This window comes from Arthrobotrys flagrans, assembly GCF_004000055.1.
Source record: "Arthrobotrys flagrans strain CBS H-5679 chromosome Unknown unitig_3, whole genome shotgun sequence".
NCBI lineage: Eukaryota > Fungi > Ascomycota > Orbiliomycetes > Orbiliales > Orbiliaceae > Arthrobotrys > Arthrobotrys flagrans.
In genome coordinates, this window is record NW_027137547.1 from 3,437,682 (window position 1) to 3,452,774 (window position 15,093).

General features: G+C 45.7%; 3 protein-coding genes across 3 annotated transcripts; 2 read left to right on the top strand and 1 right to left on the bottom strand.

The window, feature by feature from the left end:
• Positions 1-4,149: 4,149 nt before the first annotated feature.
• DFL_002384 (uncharacterized protein) lies at positions 4,150-5,231 on the bottom strand (the record flags this gene model as incomplete). Its single annotated transcript, XM_067631160.1, has 4 exons — positions 4,150-4,348; positions 4,417-4,858; positions 4,921-5,096; positions 5,197-5,231. The coding sequence occupies 4 exons, from the start codon at positions 5,229-5,231 to the stop codon at positions 4,150-4,152; spliced, it is 852 nt and encodes a 283-aa protein (XP_067493733.1).
• Positions 5,232-7,070: 1,839 nt separating this feature from the next.
• DFL_002385 (uncharacterized protein) lies at positions 7,071-9,069 on the top strand (the record flags this gene model as incomplete). The annotated part of the gene is made up of 3 exons (XM_067631161.1): positions 7,071-7,093; positions 7,163-7,310; positions 7,372-9,069. The coding sequence occupies 3 exons, from the start codon at positions 7,071-7,073 to the stop codon at positions 9,067-9,069; spliced, it is 1,869 nt and encodes a 622-aa protein (XP_067493734.1).
• Positions 9,070-9,498: 429 nt separating this feature from the next.
• Positions 9,499-12,409, top strand: DFL_002386 (uncharacterized protein; the record flags this gene model as incomplete). Its single annotated transcript, XM_067631162.1, has 4 exons — positions 9,499-11,031; positions 11,087-11,533; positions 11,610-11,808; positions 12,000-12,409. 4 exons carry the CDS (start codon positions 9,499-9,501, stop codon positions 12,407-12,409), a joined length of 2,589 nt encoding a protein of 862 aa, XP_067493735.1.
• Between the last annotated feature and the right edge of the window lie 2,684 nt (positions 12,410-15,093).

Consider the following 15,093-nt stretch of genomic DNA (forward strand, 5'->3'; position numbering starts at 1 on the left):
ACCTCCACCAAAAAGAAAAAACTTTCGAAAATATCCAGGCGGACCAAGCATCTCGTATTAATCTAGAAGGTCGATCATAGACCTCAGCAATATATGAAGACTAGGTCCGCCAGTTTGGAATTTGGCACATGAACACCTTGGGACCCCCAATATTGCGGACAAAAAACACCACCCATTGACATGATATCGATGTCAGAGACACTTTCTACCCGGCCTAAGCGAGCACTTTATTCCACAGATAAAAAAGCGAGTTTCAAATATGTTGACCCGAGGAGGTTATCTATGAGTTTGTACCGTAGTGTATCGGAGAGAGCAGCCTTCGATGCCGGCTGACCCTTGCTCGCTGGCAACCGTGCACCATTGAGGCACTTGAACCGAGCTTCTCAATTCCCTCTGAGTATTCGCCTATCGACTTGGGCAAATGCGCAATCAACAGGGTGCCCGCGGAGGCTTGCAACAAAAAAGAATAACGCACTCCGTTCTGTCGAATCTATACCGTGTTTAGAATGCATATGCGAATACAGCCTTAATTTGGCGTTCTAAGTCTGTTTTCTGCGATCTCGTGAGCGGCTCGTCGGTGGGGTCATTTATGCTGCTATCAAGGAATTTTTTAATCCAAAAAAATCTGCAAGGCTTGCGAAGAAGAAAAGAGGGATGATTGATACCATGATCAGTTGAAAGGCCACAATTCGGGTTAATACTGCCACGCTTGAAATCACCGTCGGTTTTAACAACCATTTTAGCATAAATTTCTCGTCTTCAACAGAAAACAAGGAAGATTTTAATACTCGATTATAAATTTAGATTATGAGGCTTCAAATTTGTCGCCTAGAAAATATGTAGAGGGTTCATTAGCTCGCTCGTCCAAACGGAACTTTTGGGTACCGACATGTTACATGTTTCAAGCCTGCCTGTGTCCTTCCGCTGCACTGTGACCTGGCGATATCGCTAAAGTACATGTATACACCGCACATGCCACGAATTCCCCAGATCATATGTCGACATGTGGATGTGCTTCTCAATACGTTATCGCGTCGGTACCTGCAGCCTGCATCTGTTGAGCCTTTGGGGGAAAAAAAAAAACATTTATTTCAAATCACATCCACAAGTTATTCCCTTCCGGCCTCAGATATGGTAACTTGCGTTTCGATTGCATAGGCTCGCTGTGATATGTGCAGGTCTCGACGGTTAGCTTTAGTTGGTATTTATCAAGCTAACAGCATTCTTAAAACCGACTCCAGGGATGTTCTATCCAGATATCGACAAATCGGAACCACTTAACCATGGGTCTGCCCTTATGAACAAATCGCTTGTCCGTCTCGATACCATGTGGTCCATCTTAATAGTTTAGGCAGTTTAGCAACAAACAAAAAAACTTTTTTGTTGGAAAACAAAGAAGCCCCGAGATGTCATAGTTAATTCGTCGACGTCTTTGGCAGGTGCAATATCGCAATACCCGAAGAATGCAACCAACCTAAATTCTCTCGGTGTCGACTTGAGCTGATATATGATATGAATAGAAGCCTTCACCCACACCATTTCGATATCGGTTTATCAGCCGATCCGAGCGGAGGCAAGCATTCCAGGTCGTCTATCAAAATCCAGCAAGCTTAAGAACTCGAGTCGCATCGAAATCTCTAGAGTAGCACCGTCCCTGCTTCCGTGCAGGCAATTGACAGGGAGCAGCCCTGAAGGGCGCACAGGCGAGCTCCAGCATGACCACTTCCATTCTAACAGAATATTTTCAATCCAGCCAGTCAGATGCGATTATTCATCCCACAGTCGTCTGCACATGTCTATGGCATGCAGCATTAGCCCAGCAGGACCCGCTCAGACAGCGAGCGAGCGGCGAGATTCTACTCATTTTGTTTGACAACAGCCAAGCAAGAAATATTTCGCCTTCGTAAGATGTGGCGTTGGTTGGTCTTTTTTTTCATTCCTTTATGCATGCCATCGGCTAGTCGTCTCGAAGGATTGATTAGTTCGGAGCAAACGATAGGTATGACAACTGCGAATACGAAACCTCACCAGCCTCGCAAGATCTCGGGTCGAAGATCTTTTTGCAGCTCTGTACCACCTAAACCAGCAGGGGGGTTGTTAATATTCTGCTATCAATTGTGGGCTTCTGCGGGTACTGTCGATGTTTTCCCGAGGTTAAGCGACAATACATCTTTCTGCTGTACTCTGTAATGCCCTTCTCATTCGAAGCCTGACCGGCATTTCTAGCAATTATTTTAAGGAGTTCGAATTGCAGGAATATAGTGGGTCCCTGTTGGATTTTGACCACAACGCAACTTATTCAAGTGTCTGTGCCTCCACTAGTGGGTATGAGACATGACCATGTGCTCGACAATCCTTCCTACATTCCCTGGAACAACTTGAGCGTGCCATTGATTCAGTTCCTATCCTCTTTTATTACTGATCCTTCATCGCGAGGGCCAATATGCAAAGCAGACGCCATACAGCAACATCGTATATTGAAGTAATTAGACGTCGACGTCCAGACCTATCTTTGTTCTCTCCTGAATATTACCTTGCAATAAACTCCGAATTCGGAGACTACAATATGATCTCAATTTAAGGCCACTTTAAAAGTACATAACTGTTAACTGCTTCGCCTCTGCCACCACACGCCCTAAAAACGGGCTTATTCATGCACCTATATTTATCTCCGTTTTCTAAAGATTAGATTTAATTCCCCGACTTAAAACTCCAATACCTCAGCAGCAAGCCCTTTAAGCAAATCCTAATGTCTAATGGATACATTTAAAATTAATTAAATAGCCCCTTTTGTCTGGTCTACGACTTATTACAGTTCAAATTATCTATTTATTGAGTCCCATGGACCCTAATACTCCGAACTGCGATGCTATCCGATTGGTCCACACATTTCAAACGATGGAGGGGGTAAAAAATAATTCATAATTGCGTGGTTATGGAAATTAACATTTCTATTGGCTTACATTGCACAAGTCATCTATGAAGCCATCTCCTGTATGCGAAAATTAATTGCGAATGCGACTAATATTTCTGAAAGCTGTTGTATCCACCCGTGCCCTTGTAGATAACGCATGCACATATCGCATAATCCCTTATAAGGCTTAAAATGATGACATTACTGTTGAGTTGGTGTTATGGAATATAGTAAGCTCAGCTTCAATAGAACCGGTTAACCCAGTAACACACCCTCCTGATATCATGGGTTCCCAAATTTAATGTTCCCATGGATCCAAGGCTGGGCGTAAAGCCAACATTAGGTAATTTCCCAGAAATATAATAGGTTATGCATAAAAGCCACTTAATTATCTCGCAGTCTGGTACCTTCGATATCTTGATAACATGTTTAAACGGAACCAGCTTCTAGAGTAGCAATTTTGCCAATTTCGTGGATGCCGTATGGGGCCGGTCGTAAATATGCAACTTCCGCCACTAGAACCAACTTTGAAATGCCACGGACAGTTTGATAAAGCTGTTGGTGGGAGCTTCAGGTTTCAGCTAAAGTTGGTTACACAAAACAGCAACCTCGAATCTACCTAGCTATAGCTAGAGATAATAACTAACTCTAGCAGTTAGAGCTCGCCACTAGCTATAACTAGCCTGATGCAACATATCCAACGCCCCTAGCAAGCTCTAGCTTTTATAACTATAACTTAACATTCTACTAAAAGCTTAGTTAGATCGTAAGCACATACAATTATATAGAGGTCATTTAGATATAAAATAAATAAAAAATGGGAAGGCCGTTTATTGGCTAAAATGGCACTAATAACTACAGCACCACCCTCGCTCTAAAACGCCATGGTACTGTATAACCATCTTGATACCTACTACGAAACGGAAAGAAACAATCCTTAGAATCTTAAGGGGGAGAAGTGTAGGCGGGATAACGAATGTCTCGTAAAGTATAAACTAGGGCTATGCATCTAAACGCTAAACTTGAATCCGGGATACCAAAAGGGAAAAGTAGTGATTTCAGCCGCTTAATAAGGGCTAAGAGCAAGGTTCAAAAATCCCAAAACTCCAAACGGTTGGGGGAGCAAAGCCCAAATTCCACCAAATGTCTGGAAGCCAAACGTCAACAAGCTCAGCCCCTCGAAGAGGTCAAAAATAACTGTATTTCGAAGACCTACGCCGTGGACGCCGGTACCACTAGTAATCAACGGCCCACCCGGCGTTCTCCTCCAGAAACTCCGCACAAACCTGCTTTAGTGCTAGATTCGGCCTCAGGTCCGAAACGCTTAGGGGCTCTCTCGTCAACGGGTCAGTGTTGCTCCTTCGGAGATGGTCCATGATGACAGAGCGGTCGTATGAATGGCCGTTCTTCGTTACCACGGGATCTGTCATGATACTGTAAACATAGTTAGTGGGTCGTTGCATATACAATGCGACGCTGATGTTAATTTAGGGTATATATACCTAAACGATATGGAATCCATCAAATAATCCGGTACCTCTCTCGGCTTATATCTTTGCGGGTCTGCCCTCGCAAATACATTCTCTAATTCATCCATCTGCACTCTTGCATCCTCCCTGATAACCGCGATTTCGCTTTCAAGGTCCCTGTCGCCTGCATTAGGTGAATCCCACTGTTGTTCTCTGAGATCCAGTATCTTCCGCTCCGAGTCTCTTTTAACTAGCTCTTTCATTTGGTTTAACATTGAGTTATCTTTATCAATCCTATTCCGTTCTAGTTTCTTCCATCGCTGTTTTTTAGCCTCCAAAACAACGTTGGCGACATCAGTGGCGGATTTAGAATGTTGAGCTATAGCGAGCTGGTAAGCTGTGTAAGCAAACCCGAGGGCCTCGCTTGGTCGGGAGAGCTGGATTAAGGCTTGAGCAGCCATGTAGTGACCCTTCACTATTATTCGAGGGTAAATATGCTATTGGATTTAATCAAAAATCGAAGTAGATCCTACATACTAGCATCTCGATTGAGGTTGATGGCAGACATGCAATCATTTATGACATCTTCATATCTCAGAAGCTTCATCCGCACCAATGCACGGTTTGTGAAAAGAGTGTAATTGGTAGAATCGATTGCTATTGCTTGTGAATATTTCTTATCCGCAGATAGCCAATCACCGTTTTGGAAGAATCTACAATCGTTTCTTAATAATTTATTTCCCGAGAAAGAGGAGTGTGGGGGAGAGTTGGCAGCAGTAGGATGATGCGACAATTAAGAGGGGTCAAACTTACTTGTTTCCTGCTTGTTTTAGCTCTTCGGCGCTCATTTCGATGATGCTTGGAGGCATTACCCAGGTATATTTGTCAAAAGAAGTATAATTGTGAATGCGTCCAAAGAAGTACCGTGGATGCCGGAAGATTCCGTGCTTCTTTTTATCCTTTTCTTTTTCTTCCTTTTCGGATTTGAGTGGGAAAGAAAGTCTGGTAGTCTTGATAAAGAAGAAAACGAAAGAAAATAATCTGGATATTAAGCAGCTGGGCTAAAGGTTGATGCTACTCGGCGGTTGCTTGTACTGGTCGTCCAAACAACAGGGTTGGCAGCGGGATGCAGTGACGGTTAATGTTGAAGCAAATAAAAGAAATCAGGTACGATTAATTAAATAAAGAATTGAAAAGGGTCGATGAAAGCAAGACGCAGAGAATTTGAGAACGAGATGTATTCTTCGAAGAAAACGATAATGATAGAGAAATATCAAATCGAAAGGCTACTTTGGTCGAAAGAACGCCGGCGCCTTGCGATGCAAAGGCTCACAAATATCGGTTTGTGAATTATTATGCGCAGCCTCGTTAAGCTACGTTCGTCGCAGCGCTGGTTCGCCAAATCTAATGCCCGGATGTTGGATTTGTCAGCGGCACGGAAGCAATCTCGAAGCATCTAAATTAAAACTAGAGTCACCGAATGTCGAGTGAATCTAAGACAGCCTGCCGTCGGCGTACTCTTATAAATATAAAATGCTTTGGTCTCCAGGCCGTGGGGAAGTCAGGGAGTTAACGGGGAATGGTCGCGCGTGTAAACGGTTTGGGATCAGATCAGATGGGCGGACCTCGCAACCTCTTGGGCATGATATGGACACACCAAGCCGGCGGCAAAGGAAGGAAGTTAGAAGTCAGTTGGTCAGAACAAGCGAAGGTTCCAGAATCACGGGTTGTCCCTGACCGGCGTCCGTTGACAGGGGAGGGCTATTACCGCTAGCTGCTTGGGCAAACAATGCTTGCAAACTTGACGTTCGGCCGCGGTCGTCGAGTCCTATTTGACGGTATTGGAATACTCTACTCCTGTGATTTAGGAGGAGCAAGTTGCAAACGTATGCGTATACCAATGCCCGGAGGCCGGAAAAGGACTACGCCGTTGATCGATACGAGTCAATTTTATGCACTCATGCAGTCGGAGAAACTGAGTTTAATCATATTTATACATTAGGTTAGCTCTTTGCTACGAATGAATCCCTTATCCGTGTATGTATATCATATGCTTGGGCTTATCTATAGGCATGTGAAAGAAAGAAAATACTTACGACATCTACATAAACGGCTTATCTCATCGGCGACCGATTGCCATGATTGGAAGCTTTCCGCATCAATAAAACGTGGAACGGTGCGACGTCTGACTTCAGGTCTTGCATTGGCCGCTGAGTTGGAGCTGACGTCGTTAAACGATCTAGCGAGCCCCCCCGCCTTTTAAATCTATTTCCGAACCGCTTAAAAAATTTAAGAAAAATACCACGTCGATTGCATTGCTCATTCACACATCCCTCGTGAACAGTGAACAAAGAAAGGGCCTCCAGAAGAATGGACGAAACATCCCACCGTCCTGCATAGCATTTCTTCTTTCATATCTTTTACAATTATACAACATAGTTTTATTTCGATCGCGATTCTATTGCTACCACGGCTAGCGCTCTTTCATTTCATTCGCTTGACATATCTCGAACAAACCCTTCACTTAGAACCTTGTGCGCCAGTACCTCCCACCAGCTTAAAAGAACCGTAATGCTCCCAGGCGACCGGAATTCTAATCGCAGATATTATTTCCCTCCACTTCAAGACTCTTGATATCCAGACTCAAGCTTCTAGCATCGCAGGTTGGGTGGCTAAGCCCGTTCGCAATGAAGGGTTTCGTCGTGCCTATGTAAGTCTCGAAGTTGGTTTATGTCTATATATATAGTATAGCTCACAGGCTCATACTGGCTTCTTGAAGGCGGAAAATATGTCGACTCGGTGAGGTCAAGAGATCGTTAAGCTGTCTGCGAGATGCGTCTCAGCAACAATCGGGGTTTACGACGACATCTCCCGGCCGCCAGCAGCAAAAGAAAAAACAGCATCGTCAATTGGGTGAAGAAGCGAGAGTATGTTCACGAGACAAAGCTTGAACGGCTAATGGGCTTGGGTGGTTGACATTTACTGTAGGACCTTTATCTGTCCGTCCTACAAGCATCATCGACCAAGCGAGAGGCCAAAACATACTTGCAGCACTTCAAGCCTCCTGAGACAACTCTTCAACGTGCCACGGGTCCGGAAGCCCCTGTTTCGGTACCTGAATTAAAGAAAGATGGACCACCTTCGCCAATTGTCACGAGCGAGCTTGTCCCGGGCTCCCTGCAGAAGACGCAGAACCGTGAATTCATTAGAGGTCTTCTCCGGAAGTCACGGCCACAGGCGTTCGAACAATTCTCTGAAGACTGTTTTGCTCCCGAGGTCTCTGACCAACATTTACATCTTGCTCTTGTTAAACTACGGGGACCCCAGCATCTGACCGATGCAGAACTCACTGCTATCGGAAGGACTCTAAAAAAGCTAGGAAGACTCGGACTCGGTTCAGTAGTGGTGGTCGATGTTAATGAGGATGGGAAACCAGGTGCACCGGAAGAAACTGAGAAAGGGTTGCGGGTATTTCATATGAAACAGATGGAGAGAGTTGTATCTGCAATCGAGGATGCTGGTAGCCAATCGCGGGGGGTAGAGGGCTCGCTCACGATAGATCACAACGGGGACAGCCATGTCCTACTACCGTCGCTCATACTGGCACCAATATCAAGAGGGGCTATTCCAGTCATTCCAGCGCTGGCACACGACCACAAACAAGTCTTGAAGCCGACATCTCCGGACTCGATTTTAGTAGCACTTTGTCATCTTCTGGCCGACCTGCAGCACCACCCGGAAACACTACGGGACTTGGAATCGCCGAAAGGGCTTATGACGCTTGACCGGCTGATCATATTAGACCCCCTTGGTGGTATCCCGTCGTACGAACGTCCTTCAGGTGCGCATGTGTTCTTGAACCTGGAACAAGAATACTCCCCAGTCTTATCAGAACTTCGGAATAACAAAACTGCTGTGACGAGTTCGCATATATCGACACTGAGGAGCCTGAGACAATGCCTCAAGTTACTTCCGTCGACTTCATCCGCAGTTGTCACGACTCCACAGGCTGCGATGACACACGAAGGACCCCAAGAATCTCGAAACCCACTGATTCACAATCTATTAACCGACAAACCCGTGTTCTCTTCATCGCTCCCGATTACTCCTTCAATGCCCCGTGTCATCACGACTCTGGTGAAGCATGGTGTTCCACTACTCATGCTTCCACCCTCGGAGTTTGAAAACGGACAGACACTGGCATCACATCCAAAAATCAATACGAAGCGACTTGTTGAATTGATCGAGGATTCTTTTGGGAAGAAGCTGGATGTTGATCACTATCTTGAACGTATCAACAAGCACGTCGCAGGAGTTATAATTGCAGGTGATTATGATGGTGGAGCCATCATAACTTGGGAAGAAGGACACAACGGTAGAAAAGTTCCTTATCTCGACAAATTCGCTGTTTCCCGTAAAGCTCAAGGAACTGGTGGCGTAGCAGACGTAGTATTCAAAGCCATGGTTCACGGAACCGGTATGTTCCAGAAGGAGCTCATATGGCGGAGCCGGCAGAACAATCCGGTAAACAAATGGTACTTCGAACGGGCGAAAGGAACATACAAGCTACCTGACGGGAAGTGGACGGTGTTTTGGACGACAGATGGGCTAAGTGACGGGGAATGCGGCAGGTTCCAAGAATACGTTGGAGTCTGCAAGAATATTGTCCCAAGTTTGCTCGAGTGAACCGATGTATATTAGTCGGTAGGTATCCATTTACAATCTTTGTAAGATTTAAGACGGCTAGGCCACATTTGTATCAATCAATCGTATGTCATTTTGTTAGCACAACATATACTCAAAAGGGACATGAGACTTTTATCAATTCAGAAGTTTGGTACTCCCTTACGCTTGCTAAAACTTATTCGGTCCATCTGTACCACGAAGGCATGAAACGAGCAATCACAGTCCAAGCATCGGGATCGTTCAGGCACTCAGACTCCCGTCCAATAGGGTGGTGGTGATTGTGCGTTGAACGAGCCCAACCACAACAACTTGGCGTATATAAACTGACCATTACCTGCCTCAAGCTTTACTCCCATATTCTCCAAGAAACCCACATGTCTCCACGAATCATATCATTTCTCCCAATATCCAATTGAATCTGTAAATGCAATGAGCACGCGTCACTCTTCTCGAGCTTCTAAACCCTCGATTAAAGTTCTCGAGTCAAGCTCTACATCCCCTCCGAACACAACGGGAAATGCAAGAGCTACTCGAGCACCCCGGTCTACTACGCGATCCGTTACGGCAGATACGCAAAATGAAGAGGAATTACCAGCAACTAAACGGCGAAAGTTATCGCCTCAAAAAGCGGATGCCAATGGTGGCCGTGGATCACGAACTAGTGGTCGAACGAAGGCTGCCAAGGAGATAAATCCTGAAGATGATGAGGAACCTACAGATGTTGATGAAACGCCACGTCTTAAACGTCCTGGGAGACGGGCGGCTGCTGCCTCTGCACGGAAGCAAGCTTCAGGGGAGGAGTTAGAGGAGCAATCAATAACTCTCGCCCTACCGCCGCCAAAGCTGAATTCTGCAGGTCTTCCACAAAAGATCACGAACTTATACGGTGGGAGGAGAAAACATAAAGATAGAGATGACACGCCGAGTACCGTCAGCGGTAGTTTCACCGCCGGAGAGACATCGCCTTCAAAGCCTGGTAGAAAACGAGGGAATGCATCACAATCGCAACATCAAGGAATTGGCACCAGTGATGAGGCACCTACTGGTGTTGATAAGTTTAGGAGAGGAAGACATGGGTCTGCGAAAAGGAAGACGACGCCTGCGGTTCAGGATGTGACAAAGCCGACGATTGCAATCAACGGCGTGGAACATAGTGAGGCTACAAAGGCAACGACGGCTTCGCCAGCAAAAAGGAGGGGTAGGAAGCCGGCTGCAAAACCGGATGACACGGACTTGGAAGGAGATGTGATAATGGTCGACAGCGATGCTAGTCCAACGAAAACGGACGGGAAATTGGCGCCTCGGAGTACGGGAAGGAGAACGAGAGGCTCTGCTCAGAAAAAGGATGACGAAGGGTCCGTGTTTGATTTTCCCGAATCAGATGAAGAGGACCCTTTCAAAGCAAACTTGAATACCAAGAGTACGAAGAAGACGCCGTCGAAGTTGACAGCGAGCTTCAGGAGGGCGAAGGTCGCCAAAGAGGTTGAAGAAGGAGGTAGTGAAAGTAAGGGATTTGAAGGGGAGGACGAAAAGGAAAACGAAGAGGGAGAGACAGCAGAAGAGGAGGCCATAGAGGTGCAGAAAGATGTCAGAGCTCTACCAAAGTTTCAAGGAAAGGTTACGGAGGGAGCAGTGAAGACTTTGAAGGCGCACGTTATGAAAAAGTTAACGGGAAGGGAGCTCCCCGAGAGCTTGGTGGGCTTGAAAGACGAATATAACACTGTGTACCAGTTGGTGGAGCAGACAGTGGTCGCTGGGGAAGGCAATTCTATCCTCTTGATTGGGCCACGAGGAAGCGGCAAGTCTTTGGTTGTAGAGAAAGCTATCGCAACATTACAAAAGCACTTCGAGAAAGACTTCATCGTAGTAAGGCTAAGTGGATGCCTTCAGACCGACGAAAAGACCGCCGTCAAGGAGATTTGGAGGCAGCTCGGAAGCAGCATGGAATTGGATGAATCGAAGGTCAGTCGAGGTGCAAAATCCACTTCAAGATAGCAATTTACTAATATGTTCCTAGCCTATAAACTTCGCGGACACCCTGACTACAATCTTAGCATTGCTTTCTCATCCTTCAGAGCATGATCCCACTGCTTCACAAGAGGCGATGGCAGAGACGACTAGTATCTCTGTCATATTCTTACTCTCGGAGTTCGAACAGTTCGCAGCACATCCCCGCCAGACGCTGCTTTACAATCTTTTTGATATTGCGCAAGCAAGAAAGGCTCCAATCGCTGTCGTTGGCATGACATCTAAGATCAATATTGTTGAAGATCTTGAGAAACGAGTGAAGAGCCGGTTTAGCCACAGGACTCTGGGGTTCAGGACCGGCGGTAGCCTTGGCTCCCGTCTGGAGGGTTGGTGGGGAATCGCTAAAGCTGGTCTATGCGTCGATATAGATATCCTCCCAATGGATACCACCAAGACCGACATAGCGTATTACTCCCAGTGGAATGCCAGTCTCGATGTGAGATACCCTAGCCTGCATATTATCTCCGAAGTCCTTACAGGTAGCTTAAACTGACAATCCTACTGTTTACCAGGATGCATTCAAAGAAGACAAGGCGTTTCGCAGAACTGTTGAGGGTGTCTACAGCACCAGCAAAAGCATTCAGGTCCTCTACAACCATCTGATGGTGTCAATATGCAACATCTCGCCTACTATGCCATTTCTAGGTGCCGGAGCAGCCTTGTCAAAGCATGCTCTAGTAGCTCCGGATAACAAGCTATATCTTCTCGAAGGTGAGCGAATTTCCAACATAGATGCCTCGAGCTCGTAGGCTCCCTTGTAGACTTCGGCTGTCATCAGTGATAAAATAAGAGCAATATATATGCAAAATGCCAGCCACGCTCGTTTTCTACACCGGGAAAGAAAGAAAAAAAAAACGCTACTTGAATCATATTCGCTAACGCAGTGACTCTCGTCTCCCTAGATCTACCGGAGCTCTCCCTGGCCATGCTCATTGCTGCGGCGCGGCTCGATCCGATTCTGGAAACGGATACATGTAACTTTACGATGGCATATGACGAATATAAAAACTTAGTCAGCCGCGTCAAAATTTACTCACAGACAACATGGGGATTGAAACTTTGGGGGAAGGATGTGGCGCTCGCGGCATGGGAACGGCTTGCGGAATGGGAGTTGATCGTGCCGGTTGTAGGAGCTTCGGCGTACGGTGGCGGGATCGGAGTGACAGCTTCGTTGCTTGTAGGATCAGGAAATACCGGAGTGGGAAGAAGGGAGAGCAGGATGTTTAGGGTCGATGTAGGATTGATGGAAATTAAGAGACAAGGAAGAGCGTGGGGGATGGGAAGCATTCTACAAGGGTGGTGTACTATTTGAACCTCGTAAAGGAGAGGCATCTATTCTTACATACGAGAATAGTCAGTAGTACTTTAGAGCTGGAACTGCAAAGTTTTACCTATACTTGAAAAGAAATAGAGAGTTATTATTCAAAAAAAAAAAAAAAAGATTCGGAATTGAATCCGTAACCGGCTACGGCAAAAGATTTAAGCATACTGGTATGTGTACAAGCGCCTCCCATGCAAGCCCTCTCTAATCGATTCGATAATGCAAAGGTGTGGATGCGACTCGAGTTAGGCCATGGTTATGGATTCAAAACGCATCCGATTCCCGTATCATTCATATCGATGCCATGTGCTCCCAAGAAAACGTGATGCGCGATATAACTTTGGCATACCAGGTTTACCCTTTCCCTTTCGCTTTTATCCGTCCTGGCATGTACCCGGCTACTGCGCATAACTAGGCTTACGGAATCTGTACTAGGTATAAGGAAATCCTTTCCCACGAGGCATTAATATCAAATCCAAAGACTAAAGGTCTTTTAATAACATGCCGCGTGACAGTTTTAGCAAGGCCTTACTGCAGATCCAACCTTCAATTGACCAAAGAGATGGTGTTTGATTGGGGTCCTAGCTAACTACCCCCGGGCCTCCCCTGCTGGGTGGGCTCGGTTATGCACGATAAGCTCGTCTATTCTTGACCAACCTGGTTTCGAGGGTCTCGAGCAGATGAGAGCGTTTTTTTTTCTTCGGCATAATATCTCGGATTATAGGGTTCCAACAATGCCATGTTCTGAAGTACAAGCCTCCAAAAGTCCGCAAGCATTGGCTTGAGCTCTAGCACATAGAAGTCCTAGGATCATGGTTATGAATGGGTAACTTTACCACCAAGGAAAACCCTCTCAAAAAAACACAGAGCACAATTAACAGGCATGGGGGGAGCAAAGTATGTAGCTTGGAGCTTTAGCTTCCAGGGTTAATTATCCCATCTATGCCGATTTCCTTCCGTCATATCCAGACCATCTTATCGACGTGGTCCGTTGCAGCTGCACTTCGTATGCAATGTAGCTCGCCTTTGTCCGTGCGTCTACAGAAAGACGGCGGGCCAGCCCCCTGATTGACTGCCTAAGACTTCTGCCAGATATATGAAAGGCATTTGGGGGAAGAGACTGCCATTTCCATGTTCAGAGGATTTGGCTAAAGCAATTAAGAGGCGTGTACCTACACAAATTTCCCAACACGTCTGTGGCCGCACAAAACCCCCGATTTGGTTGGAAAGTTACTGTTTGGGAATAAAGATCGCCCAAAGCAAGGTCATGTAACACCAACGCTGAATTCGAGATTCGATCCGTTCAGGATAGGTGATGGAGTTAACATATGGCATCTTTGAAATTTCAGCAGCTTAAGGAGGAAAATTTTTTTTCTTGTCAAAGCGGTAACGTAATATAGACCGCTAACGGAGAATCACAAGCCCCCAACCGCCTGAAACAGTTCATGAGTCGCATTCTTGGACTGAATCCGCCCGAGCTATAGATTTTGAACCTTTTTCGACGGTCGCGAATCGCTTAAGCTACCTGGCCCTATTGTTCTAATTGCTCGGCCCGTAATACCGCCTATGGCCATCCGAAGCTAGAGAACAATTGTGACTTCGTAACGACAGAAAATTTCATTTCAAATTGATACACGTAGTTGGAGAAATCAATGAGAACTTTTTTTTTTCTTGGCCTCGGAAATTGAGAGTATACCATTCTATTTCATAATCTTACTTTTTTCTTTCTTCATCAACTTGATAATCAAGGGAAAGGAATGTTGAGGCGAGTTTCACTAGCTTGACAAGCCAATTATATTAAGTTAGAATAGTGAGAAAAGAGCTATATTAGGTCCATCTTATAGCTTACTAATATTCACATAACGTGACCCCTTCATGATATAACAGCTATATCTCCACCTTGAAAAAAAGATGAAGCAAAAAAAAAGCTTGACCAATTTACCCAAGCCTGCCTAGCTAACATTTAAAAGGCTAAGAAGAAAATGAGTTAGGGCAAATGGCAACTAAGTTCCGAATCTACGAATCAGCGAGGCGATTTTTTCCTTCAGAAAAACGTGCCAATTTACTTTAGATCTCGTGGCAAAGTGACCCGCCCAAGAGCACGTTTTTTCTTTCTCTGATTCTCACACACCTCCGAACCTACAAGCCGTATGCAGAAATAATATTTGCTAATCACACCGCATACGGACGAATGAAAATCTGCAAGCTGCAAGATTCGTCACGTTTTTTTTTTTTACGGCCTCGTATCGTATCTAGATCACGGTGTTAGCGTGGGCATGACATGATCTAGAGCAGTGACCAAGAGCTCTTTTTTATCTTGCAGGAATAAGATACATGTCCATCGATACGAGTTAAAGCTGAGGGTCTTTTTTTTTTGTTTTTTGTTTTTTGCTTGCCGCATTGGCCCGGGCCAACCGCGAACACCTTGATTGTTAGCTGCAAAAGCCGCCCCGAGTATGCCGAGGATTCGTTCCGAGATCTCTTTATAGCTAGCAGTAGTGCATCCCACAGCTTTCATGATACGGATCTCGGCCAGGCAATGTCTTGCCCCGAGTCAGTTAGCTACATACATTTGATCTGACCCGAGCGTCTGTGGGAAAAATTTTAACAACGTCATCCTTCTTACATATGTACATACATGCCCTCCAAAACCGCCTAAATGGCACGATGCATTT